The 24,041-nt window shown below is 44.1% G+C and overlaps 2 protein-coding genes across 3 annotated transcripts in view; both read left to right on the top strand.

Moving 5' to 3' along the window:
- The first annotated feature begins 3,185 nt into the window (after positions 1-3,185).
- On the top strand, positions 3,186-11,042 carry GPR61 (G protein-coupled receptor 61). Of its 2 annotated transcripts, XR_003510276.1 has the most exons (5): positions 3,186-3,336; positions 6,400-6,517; positions 6,758-7,072; positions 8,416-8,936; positions 9,625-11,042. XR_003510276.1 is itself a non-coding variant. In XM_027536268.1 (2 exons), the coding sequence occupies exon 1, from the start codon at positions 7,330-7,332 to the stop codon at positions 8,683-8,685; it is 1,356 nt and encodes a 451-aa protein (XP_027392069.1). In that variant the 5' UTR covers positions 6,861-7,329; the 3' UTR covers positions 8,686-8,936; positions 9,625-11,042. The 2 variants fall into 2 exon arrangements, 1 of the variants encoding a protein (XP_027392069.1); XM_027536268.1 differs by lacking the exons at positions 3,186-3,336; positions 6,400-6,517 and having other exon boundaries at positions 6,861-8,936.
- A 1,748-nt stretch (positions 11,043-12,790) lies between these two features.
- GNAI3 (G protein subunit alpha i3) overlaps positions 12,791-24,041 on the top strand; it is a 44,635-nt gene continuing 33,384 nt past the window's right edge. Inside the window, exon 1 of the mRNA XM_027536269.1 lies at positions 12,791-13,053. Within this exon, the coding sequence (XP_027392070.1) occupies positions 12,936-13,053 (118 nt within the window). The 5' untranslated portion in view covers positions 12,791-12,935. The remainder of the gene's footprint in view (positions 13,054-24,041) is intronic.

Raw genomic sequence — 24,041 nt, 5'->3', positions numbered from 1 at the left:
ATTGTTAATATTCCTTGGAGAGAGAACACATTAAGCTGCTATCAGTGTGAATGGATTTATCAACCTCTTTCTCAAGAGCAGGTTTTGACAGACCCAGAGAGAGGAGAGGAGGAGGGCAGTGGGTGCCACTAAGCAGGCGAAGGCCTATGGGAAGGGGGCTGTGGGAACATACGGAACATTCGAGAGACTTCTGAACACATGGGTGGATGAATGAAAGATAAACTTGGTCCATTTCAAGGCCTCATCTTGTGGAGGCAGGAGTGGGAGGGGTGGACATAACCCCATCAAGGGGTGCTGGTGGGGAACTGTCCCATGATCGAGTAGTTAGGACTCAACACTTTCACTGCTGGGGTCTGGGTTCAATCCCTGGTTGGGGAATTGAGATCCCATAAGCCATATGGCATGGCCAAAAATAAAAAAGAGGTGATGGTGGGCAAGGGTCAGGCAGGGCAAGGAGCAAGCCTGGGATGAAACCAGACCTCAGTACTAAATCAGACTTCAGTACCAAGGACCCCACCAGGATCCTGGGAGGGACTTCAGGACCTGGAGACTTGGCCTGCTGGCCCCCACCCCAGTTGTTGGACCAGCTAGGGTAACTGTATTAGCTACCCCAAGCCTGAGAAGCAGGCTAGGTATTGTAGGCTTCTTATTCCTATTAGATGGGCTTCCCAGGGGGCGCAGTGGTGAAGAATCGGCCTGTCAAGCAGGAGACGTGGATTCAATCCCTGGCTTGGGAAGATCCCCTGGAGAAGGAAATGGCAACCCACTCCAGTGTTCCTGCCTGGGAAATCCTATGGACAGAGGAGCCTGGTGGGTACAGTCCATTGGGTCCCAAAGAGTTGGACATGACTTAGTGACTAAACAACAACAACAACAAATCCCTATTGGGTAAGTAGGAAGTGAAGAATTTTATCCATTTTATAGATAGAAATACTCAGGCTCAGGCTAAGTTCCTGCTGTTGACCAACAGAGTAAAGCCCAGTTAGAACCAAGGACTTCTGACCAATCCAGTGCTCGCTCTTTGTTTTTTCCTGATCACACTGTGTGGCCTGTGGGATCTGAGTTCTCCAACCAAGGATTGAATCTGGGTTCCAGCCATGAACACTCCAGGGAAGACCCTCCTATAATCCCATTCTAAGTGTAGTCTCTGGTTCTTTGTGAATCCTTGGACGGGGGCCATGTCAGTCTGAGCTAGGCCCCTGCAGGAATGATGTGGGCCCTGATCAGGGACAGGCTTTACCTGATCCCAGAGGGTCTGACTGATGCCAGGATGATCCTGCCAACATGAGAGCACAAGGTTAGATAAAAATCACTTTGCTGTCTTCAGGTTTAATTTGACACTTTAATTACATTTCCCTATACTCAGGTTCATCTAATTTTGTTTTAGGCTGTTTCCTGGAAGGTAATAGCCATTTCTATGGAATTGGCTTTAGGGCCTCACCCCAGAGTCTCATGTCAGATCTCTAGAGAAGCCATGGGGGTAGGGGAAAGAAGTAAATGCTTTGACATCAGACAGACATGGGTTCAAATACTGGCTCTGGTTTTTACTAGCTATGTGATCTGCACAAAGTCACTTCACCTCTGGTACCCATTTCCTCATCTGTGACGTAAGGTGTATGACGGCTGCCTCATAGAACTGGTGCGGGGATTGAAGGCCTCGTATGTAAAGGGGCTGGCACTCATAAGAGCTCAGGAGAGGGTGGACGGGAACAGTGGAGACCACAGTGTGGGTCTGGGCTGGTCGCCGGACTCTTTGTTGTCGACCCAAGGCCTGGGACAGCCACCTTGCCCTCTTTGTGTTCCCTGGGAAATTCATTGTTCTTATGACTGTTTGACTGGGGTCTGGTAAACAGTTCCAGAATTCCCTTTCTTCCTTTTTCGAGACAGAAGGAGTTCCCATACAGGTGAGTCTCAGGGAAGAGGGCTCTGGAGCAGATATCATGACTGAATTCCTTGTCTAGGCTCATGGCTCTGCCATACGTGACTCTGGGCAATCTCTGAGGCCCAGGCAATCTCTGGGCCTCAGAAACACAGATGCCTTGGCCTGTAGGATGTCTTGCAACTCTACAGTCTTAGGATCCTGTCCTTGGGTGTCAGCCCCAATCCTGAGGGAGCTGTTTTCTTCATTGTTTGTGGGAAGTCATGCCCCTTCATCTCACTTCCAAAGGCTCATCACCTGTTCTTCGCCCTTCTGCCAATGATGTTTCTCAGCTCTGTTCAGCCCCACAGATCTGGAACAATCAGAGCCTCCCCAAGCACCTGCCTCCCACCCTGCCTTGAGGGAGCAGTGCTGTGTTGGTACCACAGGGTGGCTTATGAGGGTGTTCAATTCTCCTGTCTCCACAAGCTCTCGCAGCCCCATACCAGAAAAACATACTATCTAAGAAGATAATAATAAAGCACTTTTTGAGGGGCAAGTGCAGGATTAGGACAAGGCCCTTGGCTCTCCTCCAAACCTGTTCTCTCTATACAGGAAGCAGCTTTCAAAGGAGCCCAAGTTTGGGCCATGCTCTTGAGCCGCAGCCCCTGTCAGACCTGACCTGGGCCCTGTGTCTGCGCTGGCTGGCCTACTACAGGAGTGCCTTGGTTCTGATGTCTCAGAACCAAGCAATGGCACAGCTGTCAGAAACCTCAGGGATCATCTGCCTTCTATTCCCTTTGAGGGCCTCCCTGGTGGCTCAGATGGTAAAGAACCTCCCCGCAATACAGGAGACCCAGGTTCAATCCCTGGGTGGGGAAGATCCTCTGGAGTAGGAAATGGCAAAACCTGCTCCAGTATTCTTGCCTGGAGAATTCCATGACAGAGGAGCCTGGCTGGCTACAGTCCCTGGGGTCACAAAAAGTTGGAGACGACTAGCAAACACTTACATTTTCATTCCCTTTGGACAAATAAGAAACTAAGGCCAGAAATGACAAGTGACTTGCCTAAGGTCACACAGTTAGGACCTGCCAGAGTCAGGCCTTAAACCTGGATCTTCTGACTCTGAGTGCTCTTTTTATGTCATCAGGTTAGCCGGGACGGTCTCTCCAGTCTGCCATCACCTGGCCTCACCAGGCTTTTGAGCTACCACTCTAGCAGCTTGAGAGGAGTGGGAGGGGCTGGGCCCACTCCTGGGTACCTTGCCTGGGGGCACTGGTCCCTGGCTCCTGGCTCCAGAAGTGGCTCCAAGGGTCTGGGTGGGAAGCAGGAGGCCATTAGGACCCAGAAGCTCTCAGAGCATCCTGCTCTGCCGGCTGCCTCTCACTGATCACTGCAGTGGTTCAGGCTTCAGCAGCCTTGGAGAAGCATCAGCTGAGAGGCGCTATCACATGGGAACCGGGAGCTGCTCAGGAAAGGTAGGAGTTGTCAACTAGGCCAGAAATGGGGGCCAGACCCAGGCCTGGTGATGAGTGCTGAGATACCCCACAGAAGGGTACAGCCCACCCTCCCTTACGGTGGGCAGTTCTGTCCAGGGATGGGCCCCCAGGTATCCTGAAGGAAATATTGGGGTGTGGGCATCTCTGAAGTCTAGAGATGGGGGTTGATCTACAGCTGGAGTATCCACATCCTGCAGACAGACAGGGTTCCCCATCTATCTTGCTCCATGTCATAGAAATGGGTCCCCTACATCCTAGGAATAGGTCCTTTGGCATGCAGGCCGACGGGAAACTCTGTGTCCTAGGCATGGGCAACTCTGCCGGGGGGAGGTGCCATAGCCCCCTGAAAATCTCTCCTGGCTTAGGTGGGGCATGCTCCTGTCTGAAGGAAGGCCAGGCTCGGGTCCTCGGGATGGAAACTCTGTAACCAAGAAACAGGTGCATGTGAATCCCAACACCTCTGCGGCCTTGGGCTGGGCACTTATGTACATCTTGCCTCCTGAGACAAGGCTATGTGTAACTTGACCGTACCCCTGCTAGAGGCCCAGACTTCAGCCTCTAGGATGGCAAAGCCTTCCAGGTATTGAGATGTCCTGGAGGTGAGGGAAGGGTTGCTATAAGGGAGCAGGGAGAGGATAAGAGCATCCGAGAAGCCACGATAACCAAGCGAGGAGTGGAGCGAGGCTCCCTGGGCTTCCACTGTGAAACTGTTACCCCATGTCGCTCCCAGCCTTTACCCTGGTCCATCAGTGAGGAAGTGCTGGGGAGTGGGTATGCTGGCTTTTCTTTAGAAGGTAAATGGGAATGCTGGAATTTAGGGAGCAGTGCGGAGATACTGATAAGGCTCAGAGGGGCTGTGAAAAAGAGGAATGTTCAATGCCTTCTTGCCTAGGGCTCCATTATGGCTGCACAGCACCTCTCCATCTCCAGGTGGAACACGCATCTGCTTCCCGTGGTCGGGGACCCTGGGTAGGCCCTGTTGGCAGACTCTTGATATCTGGGCAGATGTGGTGGGCCTTGACTCCTTTAGCTCCAGGGCCCCAGAGTCATGTCTTCTGGGCCCCACCCCAGGTAGAAGGGATGGGGGAGTCATGGCATAGAAAGAAAAGGGCAAGTTTGCCTCTCCTGGTGTTTCTTCCCACATTTTTTTCTGGAAGCTTGTCTTATGATAAGCGTCTCTACTTGAGCCCTCTCTTTCACCTTCTCCACAGACTCTGAGTCTATGTGATATGAGCTGTCTTTTATCCCCTGGGAGAGGCACATCTCTAGGTAGGTAGTCCAAAGTTAGGACTCCTTCAAGTCCAGGAGCCCAACTTACTCATTTCAGAAGAGGCTCCTGGCTGGCACACAACTGATGGACTGAGTGTTCCTGGAGTATATCCTGGAGGAAAGGATCCAACTGAATAATCTGAGTTTGATTCAGGTCACAAAGTTGTATTGAGCACCTATTGCATGCATGGCATGCTAGAAGTTAAATTAGTGCAAAGTTGATGGTAATGCCAAAAACCAAGGGTTGTAAGGCTGTAGCTTATAGAGGGGCAAGGGACCTATCTGCCCCATGTGGGCCTCTTTACTTCAGTCAGAGAAATCATGGGGTTTTTAATTGAGCAGCCACCAGGCCCTCCATAGCCCAGGAACTCACTGAGCAATCCAATGCTATCACATATGGAAACCTTGAAGTTTTTCTAGTCCAATCCTCCCATTTAACACATGAGGAGAGTGACCCAGGAAACTTCTGACTTGTCTGCAAAAAGCCCATCAGACTTGGCATGGCCACAGTTTGCCTCTAATTTTTATACCTTAGTACACTATGCTGAGGGACTCTGGACTGAAAGAATGGCATATGGAAATAAAAAAAATTAAAATTACAGCTGACTCTTGAACATGTGAGGGTTAGCAGTGCTGCCCCTTTGAGCAGTGAAAAATCCGGGTATAAACTATAGTCGGTCTTCTGTCTCGCAGTTCCGCATCCTTTACTGCTGATGGAATCCTGTAGTGCTGTAGTTTACTATTGAAAAAAAAATCTGCGTGTAAGTAGACTCCAGCAATTCAAACTCATGTTGTTCAAGGGTCAGCTGTACATTGGGCAACTTAGTTCAATTCTGTGCAAACTCAGCATGGATAATGAGACACATAAAACAGATTTTATCAGAGAAATGAGAAACGCTGAACCCGGAGACTTCTTCCTTTGCCAGTTTCTTCCGGTTTACCTCTCTGCTTTATGCTCACCCACCTTCACTCCCCATACGTTTTATACAGATGCCTACACCCCCTTCTTGCTCTCGGTCTATGGTAACAGTCCAGGAACAGGAGGGTTTTGGCCAGAGGCCCCTCCATGGTCAGCTGCAATGACCCTGGATCCAGGACCCTGGACAGTGGGAGTTTAGGAGCAGCTCCTCTCCCACCTCCGGGGGCACAGTGACCTTGGGAAGTTAATGAATGGGTAGAGATGGGCAGCTATCACATGACTTATGCCCTTCTGGCTTTGGGAGCAATGGAGGCTGGATGAATTGACTTCCCAGTTTCCTGCCAGTGGGACGTTTTGTTTTCACTGGTCCTTCTAAACACTCCCAAAGGGGCAGCTCTTTGGCTCAGGGGTGGTGATGTTAGAGCAAACTCAAGCACAGTCTTTCCCCTTCTCAGGTGATCTCTTCCCAGTGGTAGCCCCGGTTCAGTGGGAGACATTTTTTTTGTTTTTAATTAATTTATTAATTTTTATTTTTGGCTGTATTGGGTCTTCATTGCTGTGTGGGTTTTTCTCTAGTTGCAGCAAGCAGGGGCTACTCATCATTGCGGTGCCCGGGCTTCTCATCGTGGGTAGTTTCTGTCGCCGTGGAGCATGGGCTGGAAGGCTTGCAGGCCTCAGTAGTTGCGGTTGTTGCTCTGCGGCATATAGGATCTTCCTGGTCCAGGGATGGAACCCGTGTCTCCTGCATTGGCAGGCGGAACTCGTTACCACTGACCCACCAGAGAAGCCCGAGAGACATTTTTAGAGATGTTTCAAATTCATCAATTATTTATTGAATGTCTGTTGTGTTGCAGCCACTGTGGAGGGCACCTTCAGGCGAAGCATGGCACGGTGGGCTGGAGTACTAGCCCTGGAGCCAGGCCTCCTGGGCGTGTAACTGGACCTGGCCACTTACTAGCTATGTGACCTTCGGTAAGTTCCTTTATCTCCGGTAGGCCCCAGTTTTATCAATTGCAAAGTAGGGAAAGGATATCTACCTCATAGGGTTGCATAAGGATTAACATGAGTTAATATATATGGAGTGTTGAGAACAGGGCCTGGCGTGTGGAAAGCTCCATATTTACATTACTGCTTATTAGGATCTGATTAATACATCCTGCATCATCTTCCAAACACAGTTGTGAAGTAGGTATTATTCCTTTCATTTTACAGATGGCTTTATGAGGAAACTGAAGCTGAGAAGAGCCACAGAGTTAGTAATTCCCAGACCTGGGACTGGAAACCGGATCTCGTGGTTATTCTCCACAATGACTCCTGCCATTCTGAGGAGACAAGAAATCAGGAAATTTACATAAGCAACCTTAAAACTGGGGCACGATCCCAGAGCTCAGCGGGACCCTGAGAAAGGGAGACAGAGGATTTAGACTCTGGACAACAGTCCTTGAAAGGGGAGAAGGGTGTGGAAAAGAGAGGAAAAGGAAGTGGAAAAGGAGCTGGAGACCACTCAGAAGATGGAGTGTTGAGTTGGTGAGGCTCCTGCATCGCTCCCTCTCTTGCTTCTTTGCAGTCACCAAGGTGGACCAGAGCTGCCTCCTGAGCCCTCAGTCCCTGGCCTTGAAGGCTGGCAACAGTGAGAGAGGCTCCAGCAGGAGGCGCTCTCTACCCAAGATCTGCACACACAAAATTGGGAAGCCTGGGCCTGGGCTCGCCATCCCAGGGGCACTGGACTAGGATGGGGGATGGGCCTGTGACAGGAGGTGCCCTGGGTGTCCTCTTTCGGCCCCATGGAGTCCTCACCCATCCCCCAGTCATCAGGGAACTCTTCCACTCTGGGGAGGGCCCCTCAAACCCCAGGTCCCTCTACTGCCAGCGGGGTCCCGGAGGCAGGGCTGCGGGACGTGGCTTCAGAATCCGTGGCCCTCTTCTTCATGCTTCTGCTGGACTTGACTGCTGTGGCTGGCAATGCGGCTGTGATGGCTGTTATTGCCAAGACACCTGCCCTTCGAAAATTTGTCTTTGTCTTCCACCTCTGCCTGGTGGACCTGCTGGCTGCCTTGACCCTCATGCCCCTTGCCATGCTCTCCAGCTCCGCGCTCTTTGACCATGATCTCTTCGGGGAGGTCGCCTGCCGCCTCTACTTGTTCCTGAGCATATGCTTCGTTAGCCTGGCCATTCTCTCAGTGTCGGCCATCAACGTGGAGCGCTACTATTACGTGGTCCACCCCATGCGTTATGAGGTGCGAATGACGCTGGGGCTGGTGGCCTCTGTTCTGGTGGGTGTGTGGGTGAAGGCCTTGGCCATGGCTTCTGTGCCAGTGTTGGGAAGGGTCTCGCGGGAGGAGGGAGCTCCCGGCGTCCCCCTAGGCTGCTCACTCCAATGGAGCCACAGTGCCTACTGCCAGCTTTTTGTGGTGGTCTTTGCTGTCCTTTACTTCCTGTTGCCCTTGCTCCTCATCCTAGTGGTCTACTGCAGCATGTTCCGAGTAGCCCGTGTGGCTGCCATGCAGCACGGACCGCTGCCCACGTGGATGGAGACCCCCCGGCAACGCTCTGAGTCTCTCAGCAGCCGCTCCACTATGGTCACCAGCTCAGGGGCCCCCCAGACCACGCCACACCGGACGTTTGGGGGAGGGAAGGCAGCAGTGGTCCTCCTGGCTGTGGGGGGACAGTTCCTGCTCTGTTGGTTGCCCTACTTTTCTTTTCACCTCTACGTCGCCCTGAGTGCTCAGCCTGTTTCGACGGGGCAGGTGGAGAATGTGGTGACCTGGATTGGCTACTTCTGCTTCACTTCCAACCCTTTCTTCTATGGATGTCTTAATCGGCAGATCCGGGGGGAGCTCAGCAAGCAGTTTGTCTGCTTCTTCAAACAGGCTCCAGAGGAGGAGCTGAGGCTGCCAAGCCGGGAGGGCTCCATTGAGGAGAACTTCCTGCAGTTTCTTCAGAGCACTGGCTGTCCCACGGAGTCCTGGGCTTCCCGACCTGTACCCAGCCCCAAGCAGGAGCCACCTGCAGTTGACTTTCGAATCCCTGGCCAGATAGCTGAGGAGACCTCTGAGTTCTTGGAACAACAACTCACCAGCGATATCATTATGTCAGACAGCTACCTCCGTCCCGCTCCCTCACCACGACTGGAGTCATGATGGGCTGGTGGACGCTTGGAGGGTGATGGGGCTGGGGGCCAGTTGTAACTGCAAGGAACTCCTTGTGGGATCACCTTTTCCTGGCTAGCTGGGGCTGGGGTCTCTGCACACAGCTTTTGCTTAATGTTTTCTGGGTCAGCAACAGAGCCAACTGGATGGATATGTGGCAAAAGCCTTGGACATGGCCATGATCCTTGACTACTGGGGGAGGGGACCTGGTGAGATGGTGACGAGAGTCAAGGGTCACTAAGGTGAGATGATGATGATGATGATGTTGCTTTTCAACCAGTGAAATTTCCATGCCTCAGGAAGCAGGGAAATTCTAAGGGCAGGAGTTGGAGGATATAGGGCAGCAGGCCAGGCGTGGAGTTATTCTGAGGACTCTTTAGGATCTTTCATTTTTCAGTGTAACAGTCCATGGTAGAAACTGCACCCAGGCAAGGTAAGAAAATGACCCCTGACTTCTCATTTCCTTGTTAGGCTTTAAAAAAAAAGGGCAAAATTGCAGCCAAGTGTTTCCATTTAACAGATTTTTTTTTTTTTTTTTCTAGTTTTAAACCTGAGGTTTCCTTGAAGTGAGAGGACCAGCTTTATTCCTTTCTTGAGTTTGGTCAGAGCAAGAGGAAGTAGTAATCAGGGCCCATAGAGTAGAAGAGAGGAAAGATGACTGCAGCTCTGTCTCCCACCTTCCAGGAACAGCTGTTCTGTTGTATTTCTTCTGTCTCTCTCTTAGACGTGAGAGATTGATTTTGGGACTTGATCTTAGCAGAGGGAAGATTAAAGCAGGATGGCTCTTTCTCTTTGTCTTTTAGGATGAAGTGGAGGGATTGGGGGTGGACTGCTGAAGGTGGGGGTTAGCATTTGAATTGCTAAGGTGGTTGGATACAGAGAGGCTCACAATAACCCTGACCAATAACACTGTAAATCTTTATTTTCCAGAACTGGCCTCCCTGATCTCTCTCCTCATGGCAGTGACCCATCGCCAGCCCCCTGGACAACCGGGTACAAGAGACTAAGGTTGGGAATGGGAAAGGTGGGGTTTCCATGGTTCATTAAATGCTTCCTTACTCCCATTCATCGCTCTCAAAATTAGCTTCAGTGACAAAGACTTAAATCTCTCTCCTATCTGCAGCCCTGGGTTGAACAGGGGGCACAGGAACTGGGCTCAGCTGTTCACTGATTGAGACTGTAGAAACTGTTAGGTGGTACTGATGGCGGTATATTCAAGGGAGGGGGAATAACTGCAAAACTGGACAGGACACCCATCTGGGACTACCTGTTCATCCATTTCCCTCATTTCAATCAGGTAACATTAAAGAGTCAAGGCAGGACCAGATGGTGATGTGATCTGTATTTGAACAAATTCCTGGTTTATTGAGCTTCAAGGGGAAGTTGGGTTGGTGGGAGTAGGATAGCTTCCCCTTTGAACAGCTAATAAATAATTTTTATTACAAAAAGTTATGCTGATATCAACATTGACTCCTTCAGTTCAACCCAGTGCATAATAGCTGAATACCCCACTCTCTGGGACTCACACAGATTTATAGTCACTGCCTTCAAGGAGTGCACAGTCTTAATTTGAATCAGGTACCTTGTTTTATATTTTGACAGAGCATTCACATATAGTAAAGCATTATAGAATTTTAGAGAAATATATTGAAAAATATGTTCATGGTTCTAACTTGAGACTTCAGCCCATTGCAGCAAGATGTCTACATGGAGGCTTTCTGCAGACTGGAAAGTGTGGGGGTTGCAGATGAAACTCTAGTTGAACAAAATGATTTATTAAATGAAATAGGGCAGCTTTTTCCCTCCAGATCTAGGAAATTTTCCAGGTTTCTGTCTTCCTACTGCTAGACTTATGCGCAAGGCCTATTGCACTGAGGAGTTCCTTCAGATAATTTATACGTCGAAGAGAGTCTTTTGCGATTGAAGGCATGTTCTCCACCACCCTCTCCTCCCTTTTAAGATAAATTCATGAGGAATCGCATTTTAGAAATAGGGGAAAACATCCAAACATCACTGATTAACTAGCAGACTGAGCGTTGCCAGCAGGTGGCAGTGTGAGTCTAGTGGAAATAGGAAAGAAGCCTGTAGGTGGGGAGGGGGAGCATTGCCTGGCAGCCATTTTGTTAATTTATTTTGCCTTTTCCTTTGACTTTGCCCTCCAACCCCTACTTCATACTTCAAAGGAGAAAGTCTTGAGTGGAAGGATATTGCTAATTTAGGCTGAAATTTCTTGACACTGTGACCTCACTGGCGTTTATTACAGAATTGGACATATGCTGGTTTATTTGCATTTATTTTTCCTTGAGTTGATCATGAAGGAAATAAAATTTTCTCTTCTATTCTGCTGAGAACTTTCCCAACAATTTCTGTCATGACCACCTTCCAGGAGTATTCTAATCACCAGGATCACTTGGTAAAGTTCCATATGTAATTCTTAAGCTTGTGAAAGCAGTTCCTAGGCAAAATTTGACTTATAAATCCACTGAAGAAATCAACAGGTTGAGAAAATTGTGCTCTCAAGTTATTTTTTCCCTCACCCCAGTGTTGTTGGAGTAACTCTCAATCCTAAATGAAAAGCTGTTGTCAAGACTCCCAGGTAACATCTTATAATGGCATGGTAGAAAAGGAGTGAATTTGGAATCAGATCTACTTATTCACTGTGTGAACTTGGAAAGATGCTTAATTTCTCTGAGCCTATTTGTTTACCTGTAAAAATGTGGATAACAACCCACAATTACAGGGTTGTTGTGAGGAATAAACGAGATGACACATCGAAGTACCTAGTCACACCTGGCAAATAGGTACTCAATAAATATCGTTTTTTCTTCCCTTCTTCTTGCCCTTTCTCCCCGTAAGTATTGATATTCTAACAGTCACTAGGAAGAGTAGGAGACTTGGAACTTTGAAGAACTGGCATTGATAAATTAAGGTGCATGAGGCTATTTAATGTGGTTTTCAAGAAATCCCTCTAATGATCATCAGTCACTGTATATATCTTTCTGTTGGGATCTTATATTCTAAGGTCTAGGTTCGACTGGGGAAATAATATTTAATCATAGGGTAAGGTCTTGGAGGCTGCACGAGTTCCCCTCCCTAGAATGTACGGTGAATGTTTTTGTGGGGCTCTTTGGAAGTAACGGTAATGTAGGGCTACTTTCACCATAGAATCCAGGATTATGAGTAAAAAGAGTATCAGTGTGGGGCTTTCATAGGGGATTTATCAACTTCCAGGTGATACTATAGCTGAGAAACAAATTTTACTATGACTTCTCTTTTCGTGTGTTACCCCAACAGGAAATTTTAATAGGATGCACTGGTTTGTTTTAGGGTGTGGAACTTTGGTTGACTAATCTTGGTAGAAGTCCTAAGCCCTTAACACACGACAATATGTCAGGGCTAAACCTGGCTTGTGTGGGGGAAAGGCAGCATGGAAATTTCATGGAAAAACCACATTCTTACCTTATGCAAGATCTGTTACCGATTTCAAGAGATCTTTTACCGATACAGTAGCTGGGAAACTCTCAAGCCCACTGGGTACCAGTAGGTGAGCCAGAGGAGAGGGCAGAAAGGAACTGCAAAGTCCCAGGCATGGTGGGTCTTAACTTTTTCCAGATGTGGAGCGTGACCGCGGCGAGGCCCAGACTCTGTAATTCTCATCCCACAGCTCTGGCTGGGACGACGCCAACAGACAAACTATCCTACACTTGGTCTCAGATCTCCACAGCCAGAATTTAACTGCGTTTTCTGGCCAGTGAAAAATTCCCAGCAGAAATTCCCGTGCGGATTGCGGGCTTTTCTTGGGAATTCCCATTCCCCACGCCAATCGGCCGTGCGACCTCGGGAGGGTGCCTTGAACCGGAGAAACCAGTCCCTGGTATCTCTATATTCATCCAAATAAGACAGCCAAAAAGGTGAAAGGGGACTAAAGTCGAGCGGCGCCCGGTAAACTCGACAGGGCCGCCCTACAACTCGGAACCGACACTCGGCGTCCTGGTCTCTCTCTCTCCGTACTTCCGCTTTTGGTCACGCCTCCTTTACCCCAGCTAGGGAGGTCGAAGAAGTAACGGCCGCGGGCGTTGCCGGAAGTGTCGTAAAACGCCGGATATCCGGTTCCTCTGGGCGCTCTGGGAGCTGACGGAGAGGGCCGCCGCCCAGCAGTAGACTCTTCTCTCCGCCTGCTAAGCCGCAGTCTCCGCGGTTTTTGAGTGAGCCCCGGCCCGGTCCCTTCTTCCGCCGCCGCCATGGGGTGCACGTTGAGCGCCGAAGATAAGGCGGCGGTGGAGCGAAGCAAGATGATCGACCGCAACTTGCGGGAGGACGGGGAGAAAGCGGCCAAAGAAGTGAAGCTGCTGCTACTCGGTGAGGGGCTGGGGGCGGGGCTGGCGGGGTGGTTTAGAGGACCCAGGCACTTGAGAGTCCTAATGGGGGGTCGGGCCGGGCGGGAGAAGAGGACCCCGAAGAATCTGGAGGGCGTGACGGACGTGGGGCGGGGTGTGGGGTTGGTGGCTGATGCCGGAGGGCGTGATGAGGGGGTGGGGTTTTGGGGTTGTAGGAATTAGGCTGAAAAGAGGGTGTGCCACCATGCTGGATTGTGTTTAGCGAAGGAGCTTCGAAGTGTGGTCCAATAGGACATTGAGACTGTATTGGGAATATGGGAAAAGCTCATAAAGGAAGAGCTGATGTTAGAGAAGGTTTTTCAAGGGAAGGGTTAGAGTAAGTTGGTGTTGAGGACGGGAGAGTGTGTTGGGCTTGTATAATGGACTGTGAGTTTGGAGCGTGGTGATACTTTATGACAGATTAGAGCTGGGGTGGGGGTTTGAATAATTAATATAAATAGAGAGGGGGTCTTGGACAGAGTGGTCACATAGGACCCTGTCATTTATTAGAGAGTGGACATTTCGAGCTCTCGCTGAGGTGGAGGACCCCTAGAACATAAAAGAACCCAGGAACATAAAAGTGTATGGTTGAAATAACTGACAAGTTCTCAGGTGTAAAGGTAAAGAGTTTGAGTGTAGAGGCTGTGTGTACTTATCCACTATTTCGTATTATTTTTATTTTCTTAAGGTTTTTTATAACTCCTTCCATTGTTTTTATAAAGGGGGAGCTGGTGTGAGCTGAGGATATTTAAGGACTGGCTTGTTTGAGGTTTGTGGCATAGGATGTGATGATGACAATAGGTTACACAGTGGGAGTTGATGAATATTTGCTAGGGATGATGTGCAGTGGGAATGCAGTTATCTTAGGATAAATTATGGAATTGGACTTACTGTAAAAGATGATTGTGACAGACTTCTTTTGAGCTGGGCTTTTTTGTTTCTTCAAACGAAAAATATTGGCTTCAGGAATTACTGTTTATTTTACTTGACATTCGTTTTAAGTAGTTTTTATGTACAGTCAGATGCATTTTACTCAGCCTAGTTAGTTTTAGAATTTTTGAGAGATTGTTTTCTAGAAGCTCAGTGAATCATATAAAATACCCTGATGTCAGCTTACCAATAAATCAGGCCATATTTTTTCTTCACTGTTAGTATTTTCTAGGGATCTGTTAGGGAAGAGTAAATGGAAGTAATGGTTTCTGTAAGCAATAGAACTTTGCTTTTTAAAACAATTGATTTTTGGGAAAAAGAAGTTGCTTTAGGAGAAGTGCCAAATTTTTATGGTGTGAAGCTCCAGAGGACAGAATGTACCACCATAACCCAGGGTTTATTTTGTACTCTAGGGTGTTCAGGGTGCCCATGCTAGTCTTTTCATGTTAACGTATTTGGTAGTTTGTAGGTTGCAGAAGGCCTGGTAACAGCTTTTTGAATAAAGAAAGGAAGTTATGCACTGGAGTTTAAGCCTTCAGTTTGAATTCTTGATCTTACAGAATGTATGAAAAAAAAAATTGAAGTTTCAAACTGCTACTCTTCCATAGAACAGGTATCATTTGTGAATGAGCATGGTCCCTGGTATTTAGTAGATGCTTAAATATAAACTGTTAACCAGCATGTGCCAGCTACTGTTGGACATAGCTCCTTGGGATCTTTCAGATGTTTGATATGAACTATAGTACTCAAGGCATTAGCATTGTTTCTATTGATCAGTTGGTTATGAAAGTAAAGGTGTGTTTTTATCTTCTATGATTATTTTGGTTTACATTCATAATCAGAGATCCCCTCAGGATATTAGGCTGTTGTAATACATGACTTTATAAACAGTGCATTTAATTAAAACCAAAATTAAACATATGATCACTTAGGAAATTTCAAAAGCAGTAGGTAAAAATCAAAGTACTACAATATTTGATTTTACTTTTTAATCAATTTCATTGTTTTAAGTAATTTTTTTTTTAATATTCTTGAGCAAGTTAAATGAACAGATTCAAGCAGGTTGCAGAGAGAGATGCATTTGCTTGAGTCATGACATAACACATGCTGCCAAGTCGCTTCAGTCGTGTCCGACTCTGTGCGACCCCATGGACTGCAGCCTACCAGGCTCCTCCATCCATGGGATTTTCCAGGCAAGAGTACTGGAGTGGGTTGCCATTGCCTTCTCCCGACATAACACATATATGAAATTAAAATTATCTTCTTTGCTATTTCTATAAACAAAATGCACTTATCACAGTATACAAATAATTTTGCTGTTGAATACCTCCTTTGATATACATGCAAGTCATTTTTACTTCCTCTGTGTAAAACTATCAAATTTGGTCTAAGTTGCAATCATTGTTATTAATAAAATGAATGTTACCAATTAAAGTTACTATAGAAATTCAGGAGGAATGCAGTATTGTACCTGTTTTGTTACTTTTTGTTTAAATTTCTTTTAGATGTGTTATTGAGAAGCTCTTGATATACTGTCTAATCATAATATTCTGTAAAAAAACAAAATTATGTTATACAGGGCTTCCTAACCAGAGTGTAGTGCATAGGAAGGCTTGCAGTGTGCTGTTTGCAAATGTTTTATGGTTTTGAATTTTTAAATCATTTTTATGATTTTAAATCATTTTGTAACTAACTTTTCAAATTTCACAGCAGTTAGAATGATATTTGAACATTTTTGGTATGATTCCACCAGTACACTTTCTGAATTTGGCAATCGAAAATATTTGATTTGGAAGATTTGTACCAATTAGTGTTTAATATCATCTGTAACATTTTGTACTTTATTTTTCATGCCATAATTTTATAATATAAAGAAAATGTATGTTATTTTCACCAGGTCTCTCCAGTTTACGTTGGTAATCTATACAAGTATTATAATTTTAAGCATGCAGCATGATGTGACTAAAGTTGGGAATCGCTGGTATAATGGATATGAGCAGTGCTTTTGGAGTCACATAAAACTGAATTCAATTCCCACCTCCATTTACTAGCTGTGAGACCCAAAGCATGTAACTTAGCCCTAGGAGTCTTATTTTCACATATAAAGTGGGGATGTGATACTTATTTCTAAAGTTCAAATGAGATAATATATGTAAACTGTTTAGCAAATAAATACTAACTAAATGGTGACTTCTGTTATTACAATGATTGGAAAACATCATTTTAGTTGCTTTTTTCAAGGGTGTTTCAGACAGATATTTGATTATTTTTCAAATTTTTTTTTTCAAATATTAATGAACCCTTTTCAAAGACCTTCAAAGAATTTTAATACAACTCTTTCGTGGTAGAAGGCATTAAACATTATCTTTTAGTTTTGTGGGTTATTGAATGATCTACTCCTGTGCTATCTCGATCCATTTCTTGATAGTTCCCCTTAGCAGACCTTGAGAAAGCATTGTTACACAAAAAGAGGTTAATGCTTTCTTCTTTAGGATTTTGCTGGTAGTGGCAGGGCAAAAATTAAGTTGCATGCAGAGTATTAGTTAGTTAGTTAAAGTCGCTCAGTCGTGTCCGACTCTGCGACCCCATGAACCACAGCACGCCAGGCCTCCCTGTCCATCATCAACTCTTGGAGTCCACCCAAACCCATGTCCATTGAGTCGGTGATGCCGTCCAACCATCTCATCCTCTGTCGTCCCCTCTCCTCCTGCCCTCAATCTTTCCCAGCATCAGGGTCTTTTCAAATGAGTCAGCTCTTCGCATCAGGTGGCCAGTATTGGAGCTTCAGCTTCAACATCAGTCCTTCCAATGAACACCCAGGACTGATCTCCTTTAGGTTGGACTGGTTGGATCTCCTTGCAGTCCAAGGGACTCTCAAGAGTCTTCTCCAACACCACAGTTCAAAAGCATCAATTCTTCGGTGCTCAGCTTTCTTCACAGTCCAACTCTCACATCCATACATGACCACTGGAAAAACCATAGCCTTGACTAGATGGACCTTTGTTGACAAAGTAATGTCTCTGCTTTTGAATATGCTATCTAGGTTGGTCATAAGTTTCCTTCCAAGGAGTAAGTGTCTTTTAATTTCATGGCTGAAGTCACCATCTGCAGTGATTTTGGAGCCCAGAAAAATAAAGTCAGCCACTGTTTCCACTGTTTCCCCATCTATTTGCCATGAAGTGATAGGACCAGATGCCATGATCTTTGTTTTCTGAATGTTGAGCTTTAAGCCAACTTTTTACTCTCCTCTTTCACTTTCATCAAGAGGCTCTTTAGTTCCTCTTCACTTTCTGCCATAAGGGTGGTGTCATCTGCATATCTGAGGTTATTGATATTTCTCCCAGCAGTCTTGATTCCAGCTTGTGCTTCCTCCAGCCCAGCGTTAGACTACTACTAAAAATCTTTTAGTTTGGGGGCAGATATCTCTGATAAAAGTAGTTCATTCTCTTACAGATGGTTGGTAAAACCGCGGACCTTGAGCTCTGTGCTTGTCACTCTGCCTCTCCGCCATGGTGTGCTGCTTCATGCTCTAGTTGCTTGGAAGGGAAAAGGGAGTGGATGAGTCCCTGCAGATATTTCCTCTTTTTCTTCCAACCCACTCTCTCCTTCCACAGGGTCTTTCACATCATGCCTTTTTTAAAAAAACAAAAAACCTGGGGTGTGTGTACTCCTTAGGGCTTCAGAAGATCCATAAACTTTATAAAATAGTTAGCAATATTTGTGGTTACATAGGGTTTTCTGGAGAGAAGAACCGTATCTTCATCAAGTTCTTCTATGATACGGCCTAACCTCCTTAAAGTCTGTCACCTTTGGACCGGAACATCAGTAGCTGGGCAAAAATGGGACATTCAGAATGCAAAGGGAAAACCTAGCACTGAAAAATCTTTTACCTCTTTTCTCTAAAGGTTTTTTACTTGGAATTTTGAGAAAACCGTTTTCTGTGCTTTAGAGGGCTTCTCTTTCTACAGTTCCCCAGTGGTTAATGAACTGCTCACTGCCACTTGCCTCAAGTCAGTATATCCAGTACAGAACTTGCCTCCCCTCTTCACTTCTCTTCCCCAAATCCACCTCCTGTGAACCTTTCTGTTCTGGGATTATCATTCTCAAAATCACCTACCCTGAAAACTAAACTTTTTTTTTTTTTAACTCCTGGCTTGCTCTTATCCATACAATCAGTCAGTTGCCAAATTCTGTGACTCAGTTGTTAACCAGATTTTTGTATTTCCTGAACCAGTAAAATGATTTTTTATGTTATTGACTTGACTAATGTCTCCAACATTATATTTTTCTTAGTAAACACATTTTTTTAACTATTCCAAGCACCATCTGTTATGATTACTATTTTAGTTTCCTTTCCTCCATGAAACCTTTTTGATGTTCTGAGTTGGATATGATGTATCCCTCTTTTTGAAACCTCATAGTACTTTTTATGCTATCATCTACCTTATATTATGGTTATTTGTAAACTTAGCAGCTCCTAACTATGTATGGCCTTTGAGGGCTGAGTGAACTTGGTGTTTTTATATCTTTATATCTGCTGCAGCACCTAATATAATGCTAAGGTGTTTTGCCTGTAAGAAACTCATTCATACTTGTTCCAGTCAAGGAGGTCTTTGTTGAAAAGACACAGTAGGCAACTTTATAGGCATCAGACATCCAAGGATAGATAAGAAAGGAAATACAAGCAGGTTGAATGCATGTGGAATGTAATACATGTCCCCTCCCCCCATTTCTCCTAGAGACTGGTCACTTGCTCTGCTTTGTTGGTAAGTCACCTCTTCAGATCAGCTTTCTCTGCTCACTCAGGACCTCTTTGCTCCTACTTCCCTTCCCTAAGTCTTCAATTTTGACTTACTTTGATACCTCTGGCTCACACACTGCCTAATCTGGTAGTTCAGGTACTTCATATCGTCTGACTCAGGTTCCCAGGATTCTCATTCTGGGTTCCTGGAAAAGAATATCAGATTGGCCCATCCCTTTCAGGTGCCTACCTGTGGTGGGAATATGGCAGGGTTGTGGGGTATCATGAGTTTCATAAGGCTGACCCTTTCAGGGACTAGGTGGGCCAAGTTCTCTATTAAAAAGGCTTGGCTAGAGAGTTAATGTTTAATAGATGATAATGCCTAGCAAAGAGTCGGACACGACTGAGCGACTGAACTGAACTGAATGCCTAGCTAGTAGACACTCATTAAATGTAAGCTGAACTTAATGGAATGAGATGAATTGAAGAGCTAAACATATCATTATTTAGTTTTTCTTTAATTCACAAGAGCATGGCTGCTAATTTTCAACATCAAGTTGTCATTTTGTGTAGTTGGGAGATGTAATTAAATTCAGCTTCAGGTAGATGCAAGATTTTAAGCTCCCATTATCAACATATCCAACTCAGAGATTTTCTTTCCAGCTGCAAGGGGGTTGAGTTCAATCCCTGGTAGAGGAACTAAGATCCTACATGGTGTATGGCAAGGTCAAACAAAACAGCAACACATCCAACCAGAGTAGTTAATATCACTTGAATTTAATTACCTTTTATTTTTATTTATTTATTTATTTTTAATTTATATTTTTATTTTTGGCTGTGCTGGGTTTTCATGGCTGAGCGTGGGCTTTCTTTAGTTGTGGAGAGTGGAGACTACTCTCTGGTTGCAGTTCACAAGCTTCTCACTGTGGAGCGCAGGCTCAATAGCTGTGGCACACAGGCTTAATTGCCCCATGATATGTGCAATCTTCCTGGACCAGGGATCAAACCTGTGTCCCCTGCATTGGCAGGCAGATTCTTAACCTCTGGACCACCAGAGAAGTCCTACCTTTGATTTTTAATTCAGGAATTAATTTTCTTAAATGCATATAATCAGTTCAGAATCTATGCATCATTGTCCCTACTTTTTCCTGGCTAACTTTTCCCTCTATTATTATTAATTTTTTCCCTCTCTATTATTTTTATGAGCACCAGAAAATTGTCCGGAGCTAAGGGAGAGGGAAAATGGACCATTTTTCTCCTTGTTAATAACCTTGCTTAGAGGTTTTTGTTAGAGAGTAGGTAAAAACATTTGGTAAAGAGATTGCTCTTAGATTTTAGTTATCCATGCCGTGTCTTCTTCTGTTTGGTTTTATTTGGAAGTGGGGCTTGTTAGGAGAAATGGGAAGGAAGATATGCTTTAAGTATTCACGAGCTAGAATATTAGCAGTAAAGACCAAAAAATTAAAACGTGGGTCTTATAAGAATTGTCTAGAGCAGTGGACACTAAATTTGTTCAGATTACCAGTTTGTGGTATGTTGTTGTTGCTGTTTAGTTGCTAAGTCCTGTCTGACTCTTTGTGAAAGTCCCGTCTGACTCTCTGCAACCCCGTGGACTGTAGTCCACCAGGCTCCTTTGTCCATGGGATTTCCCAGGCAAGAATACTGGAGTGGGTTGCCATTTCCTTGTCTGGGGGATCTTCCTGACCCAGAGATTGAAGCAGGCACCTCCTGCTTGGCAGGAGATTCTTTATCACTGAGCCACCTGAGAAGTCCATAGGGTAGGATGAATTGGGAGATTGAGATTGACATATATACACTATTGATATTATGTATAAAATAGATAACTAATGAGAGCCTGCTGTGTAACTCAGAGAACTCTACTCAGTGCTCTGTGGTGACTTAAATGAAAAGAAAGGAATCCACAAAAGAAGGGATATGTATATGTCCCGCTGATTCACTTTGCTGTACAGGAGAAACTAACCCAACATCGTAAAGCAACTATACTCCAATAAAAATTAAAAACATTTGTTTTGTAGTAAACAGAATACAGTAGACTAGCACTAATAAAATCCATCTATTTGGACTAGTAACTCAATTGAGAAATAGGAGATAGCATGTAATGTAGGGCAGAGACTGAAAACTGGAAGAGCAGTCCTCATCTCTGAGCTTCATTTTCCTTTTTCTGTACAGTGAGGTCCAACTTCAGGGGTCCCTTGTCTGTGAAATTAATATTGTCAACTAGATGGAATATTTTAGCAAGTTATTAACAAGGCTATATTTGTGTTATTTCTCTTTTTCTTGAGTCTGATTGAAAGTAGTGTAACATAATAAAGCTGTTTAGGAAGATAGTTAAAGACAAGTTTAAAACTTGAAAGACATAAATTCACGAAGTACTTGTATGTAAATATTCAAGAGGATATAAATAAATTCTTCTAGTATTTGATTTTCCTACCTATTTTAATTATCTTCATTTTGTCTAATTCTTTATCAGTGTTGGGCAAGTTAGAGTTATCTTTAAACTTTTATCTATCCAGGCTATTGTTTTACCTACGTAGCAATCATCCGTGTCATTTCTGTAATTCAAGCTTCTTGAACTGAATAACAGTGTTAGGATCACTGTTTAATTGTTCCAGTTTTGATGCAGCACTGTATGTAAATGGAATACACTATTTTTGATGTCTTGCTATTAGGTGCTAACAGAAATGAATATATCTGATAAGAACCAAGCAAAGAAAGGATACCAGAAAGACCAAATTTGTTTGACTTGTACCTGAATAATGGCCTAGGTGATCTTTGAAACAATTTTCAGGAGGATACAGTCTTGTGTTTTCCTTTTGGATATGCCGCACAGTTTATGGGATCTTCGTTTCCAACCAGGGATTGAACCAGGGCCCATGGCACTGAAAGCGCAGAGTCCTAACCACTGGACTGCCAGGGAGTTCCCAGATACAGTCTTTAGACATGAGTTTCCTTTGATTTCTGAATTTAACTTAGAAGATATTTAAAGTTTAAGACTTTTAAGGATTAGCTGAGATACATTGTCCTGTTACTTTTTTTTTGCTATAGTCACATGTCTGTATCTCAGATAGGTAAATGTTTTAATAATCATATAAAAGTCTTAAGTTTTTTGAGTGTTGTTAGTATTTTACATCTCAAAAAATTTTCATTGCTTAAAAGTGGACGGTGTCCTATTTTTTTAGCTGTTTGTATAAATCTGTAGCTGGCATGACAGGCATGTCTCACCAGGATTGAAACATATACTATTTGTATATTTAAATTGTTCTTGTATTTCCTGCTTTTATTCACGTGGCCTGCTGTTAACACTTATTACACTTGTAAAACAGGGGCCATTTAAATCAGACCTCTTAAAAATGAGCAGTATAACCTGATTCTTGTCATATTGTAATTAATCTTCCTGTAGTGATTGATCGTGCAACCTATCTACATTTGGCTAAATACTCAAAATTTCCTTTATCCTTTCAAGTTGGATTTTAAAAGTAAAATAGTATTCCATTGAATTCTGAGAACTTAGGAACATGTTATCTTTAAACATTGTATTTGGATTTCTGTTTTAGTCATGTATTGAAATCTCTAGTTTTTATAGGTTTATTTAATGGATAGTAGTTTATACTTAGATATGACCTTGGAACTTACCAATATAATTTTAGAATCATTAGGTTAAAAATATTTTAAAATCAGTTGAGGAGCAGCAAAGCTCCTCTTTAGTCACTACTTTTGAACTAATGAGGAAATGAATTTTGCCCTGTACCTTGAAGTTATGTTTTACAAATTACTGTAAATTACAGAAGGATTGTTTTAGAGTGAGATACCTTTAATAGAACATTCCCCCCTCTATTTACTGCAGTTAGAACATGGGAATTGTTAACTTCAGAACAGGACTTGGTTTGAAGTAATGATATAAATACTACAATGATTTATGTAGATATTGTAGTTCTGATGTATGTGACGTGATGGCACAGTTAAGACCTTTCTGTGCAAGTTATTTTAATATTGAGTTATGTATGTATTTCTGAAAATAAAAATTGAACTACTTCAGTTTAATGATGTAAGTCCTTTTTTTTTTTTTTTTTTTTTTTACCATTTTGCAGCATTAATAATTCTTCATGTTTAGGCTCGTTTTAGATTATTGAAAATAATTTCCTTTCTTTGTCTATATCTAAGAAGACACATGTGTTTCTTACTCTTTTATTTTTATTACAGTTGTAATTAAAGTCCACATTCATGTTCTCATTGATTTTGTAGTTTTCAACTTTTTCTAGACTACTTAAAAGTTTATTTAGTAAGCTTTTTGTTTGGGAATAATTTTAGGTTTGTAGGAAAGCTGCAGAAATAATGCAGGGAGTTCCTGTGTAGTATTTGCTTGATCTTCTTTAGTGTTGATGTGTTACATAGCTGTGGTTTATTTGTCAGAACTAAGAGATTAATGTTGATGCATTAATGTTAATTTCACACTTTATTTGAAGTTCAGCAGTTTTTCCATGAATGTTCTTTTTCTGCTGCATAATCCAGTTCAGGACACTGCATTGCATTTAGTCAAGGTTACTTTTTATTAAGCTTTTTGGTTTTCAGTGTTCAGAAGGAGGCTTGTTTATTGACTTATTTATGATTAGGTATCTGATTGTCTTATGTGTACACAGGTACTTTGCTAGCCTGGAGATATAAATGAGAAATAGACAAAACTCTTAAGCAGTTCAAGTTGTGGAGATACACAAGTAAACAGTGGTAATGGAATGCTGTTATAGAAAAAATAGCCAGTTTTGGGAGGAGGGAGAGACATATCAGGGAAGTCCTCTCCGAGGTGACATTTGAGATAGACTTTGAAGGATAAATAGAAACTCTTAAGGCAGAGAGTAGAGAGAAGCACATCCAGGCAGAGGGAATAGTATGTACAAAGACTCAGAAATATGAATGAGCAAATAGATTTGCCCCGGAGTAAAGGGTTGGCATGGGAGGAGTGTAGGAGGTAAGGCTGGAAAGGTATACAGGGCATTTGGAGAGTATTGATTTGAATTTTTACTAGCTGTATTTTTAAAAGCTACATTTTACTGTCGCTAAGTAGATAAAGATTTGTTGTTGTTTAGTTCAACTTTGTGACCCCGTGGACTGTAGCCAGCCAGGCTCTTCTGTCCATGGGATTTCCTGGGCAAGAATACTGGAGTGGGTTGCCATTTCCTTCTCCAGGGGATCTTCCAGACCCAGGGATCGAAATGCATCTCCTGCATTATGGGTGGATTCTTTACCACTGAGCCACCAAGGAAGCCCCTAGGTAAAGGTAAATA

The sequence above is a fragment of the Bos indicus x Bos taurus genome, chromosome 3, assembly GCF_003369695.1.
Source record: "Bos indicus x Bos taurus breed Angus x Brahman F1 hybrid chromosome 3, Bos_hybrid_MaternalHap_v2.0, whole genome shotgun sequence".
Lineage (NCBI taxonomy): Eukaryota > Metazoa > Chordata > Mammalia > Artiodactyla > Bovidae > Bos > Bos indicus x Bos taurus.
The sequence above is the reverse complement of the archived record's forward strand: the minus strand, read 5'-3'. Positions and strand labels throughout refer to the sequence as shown.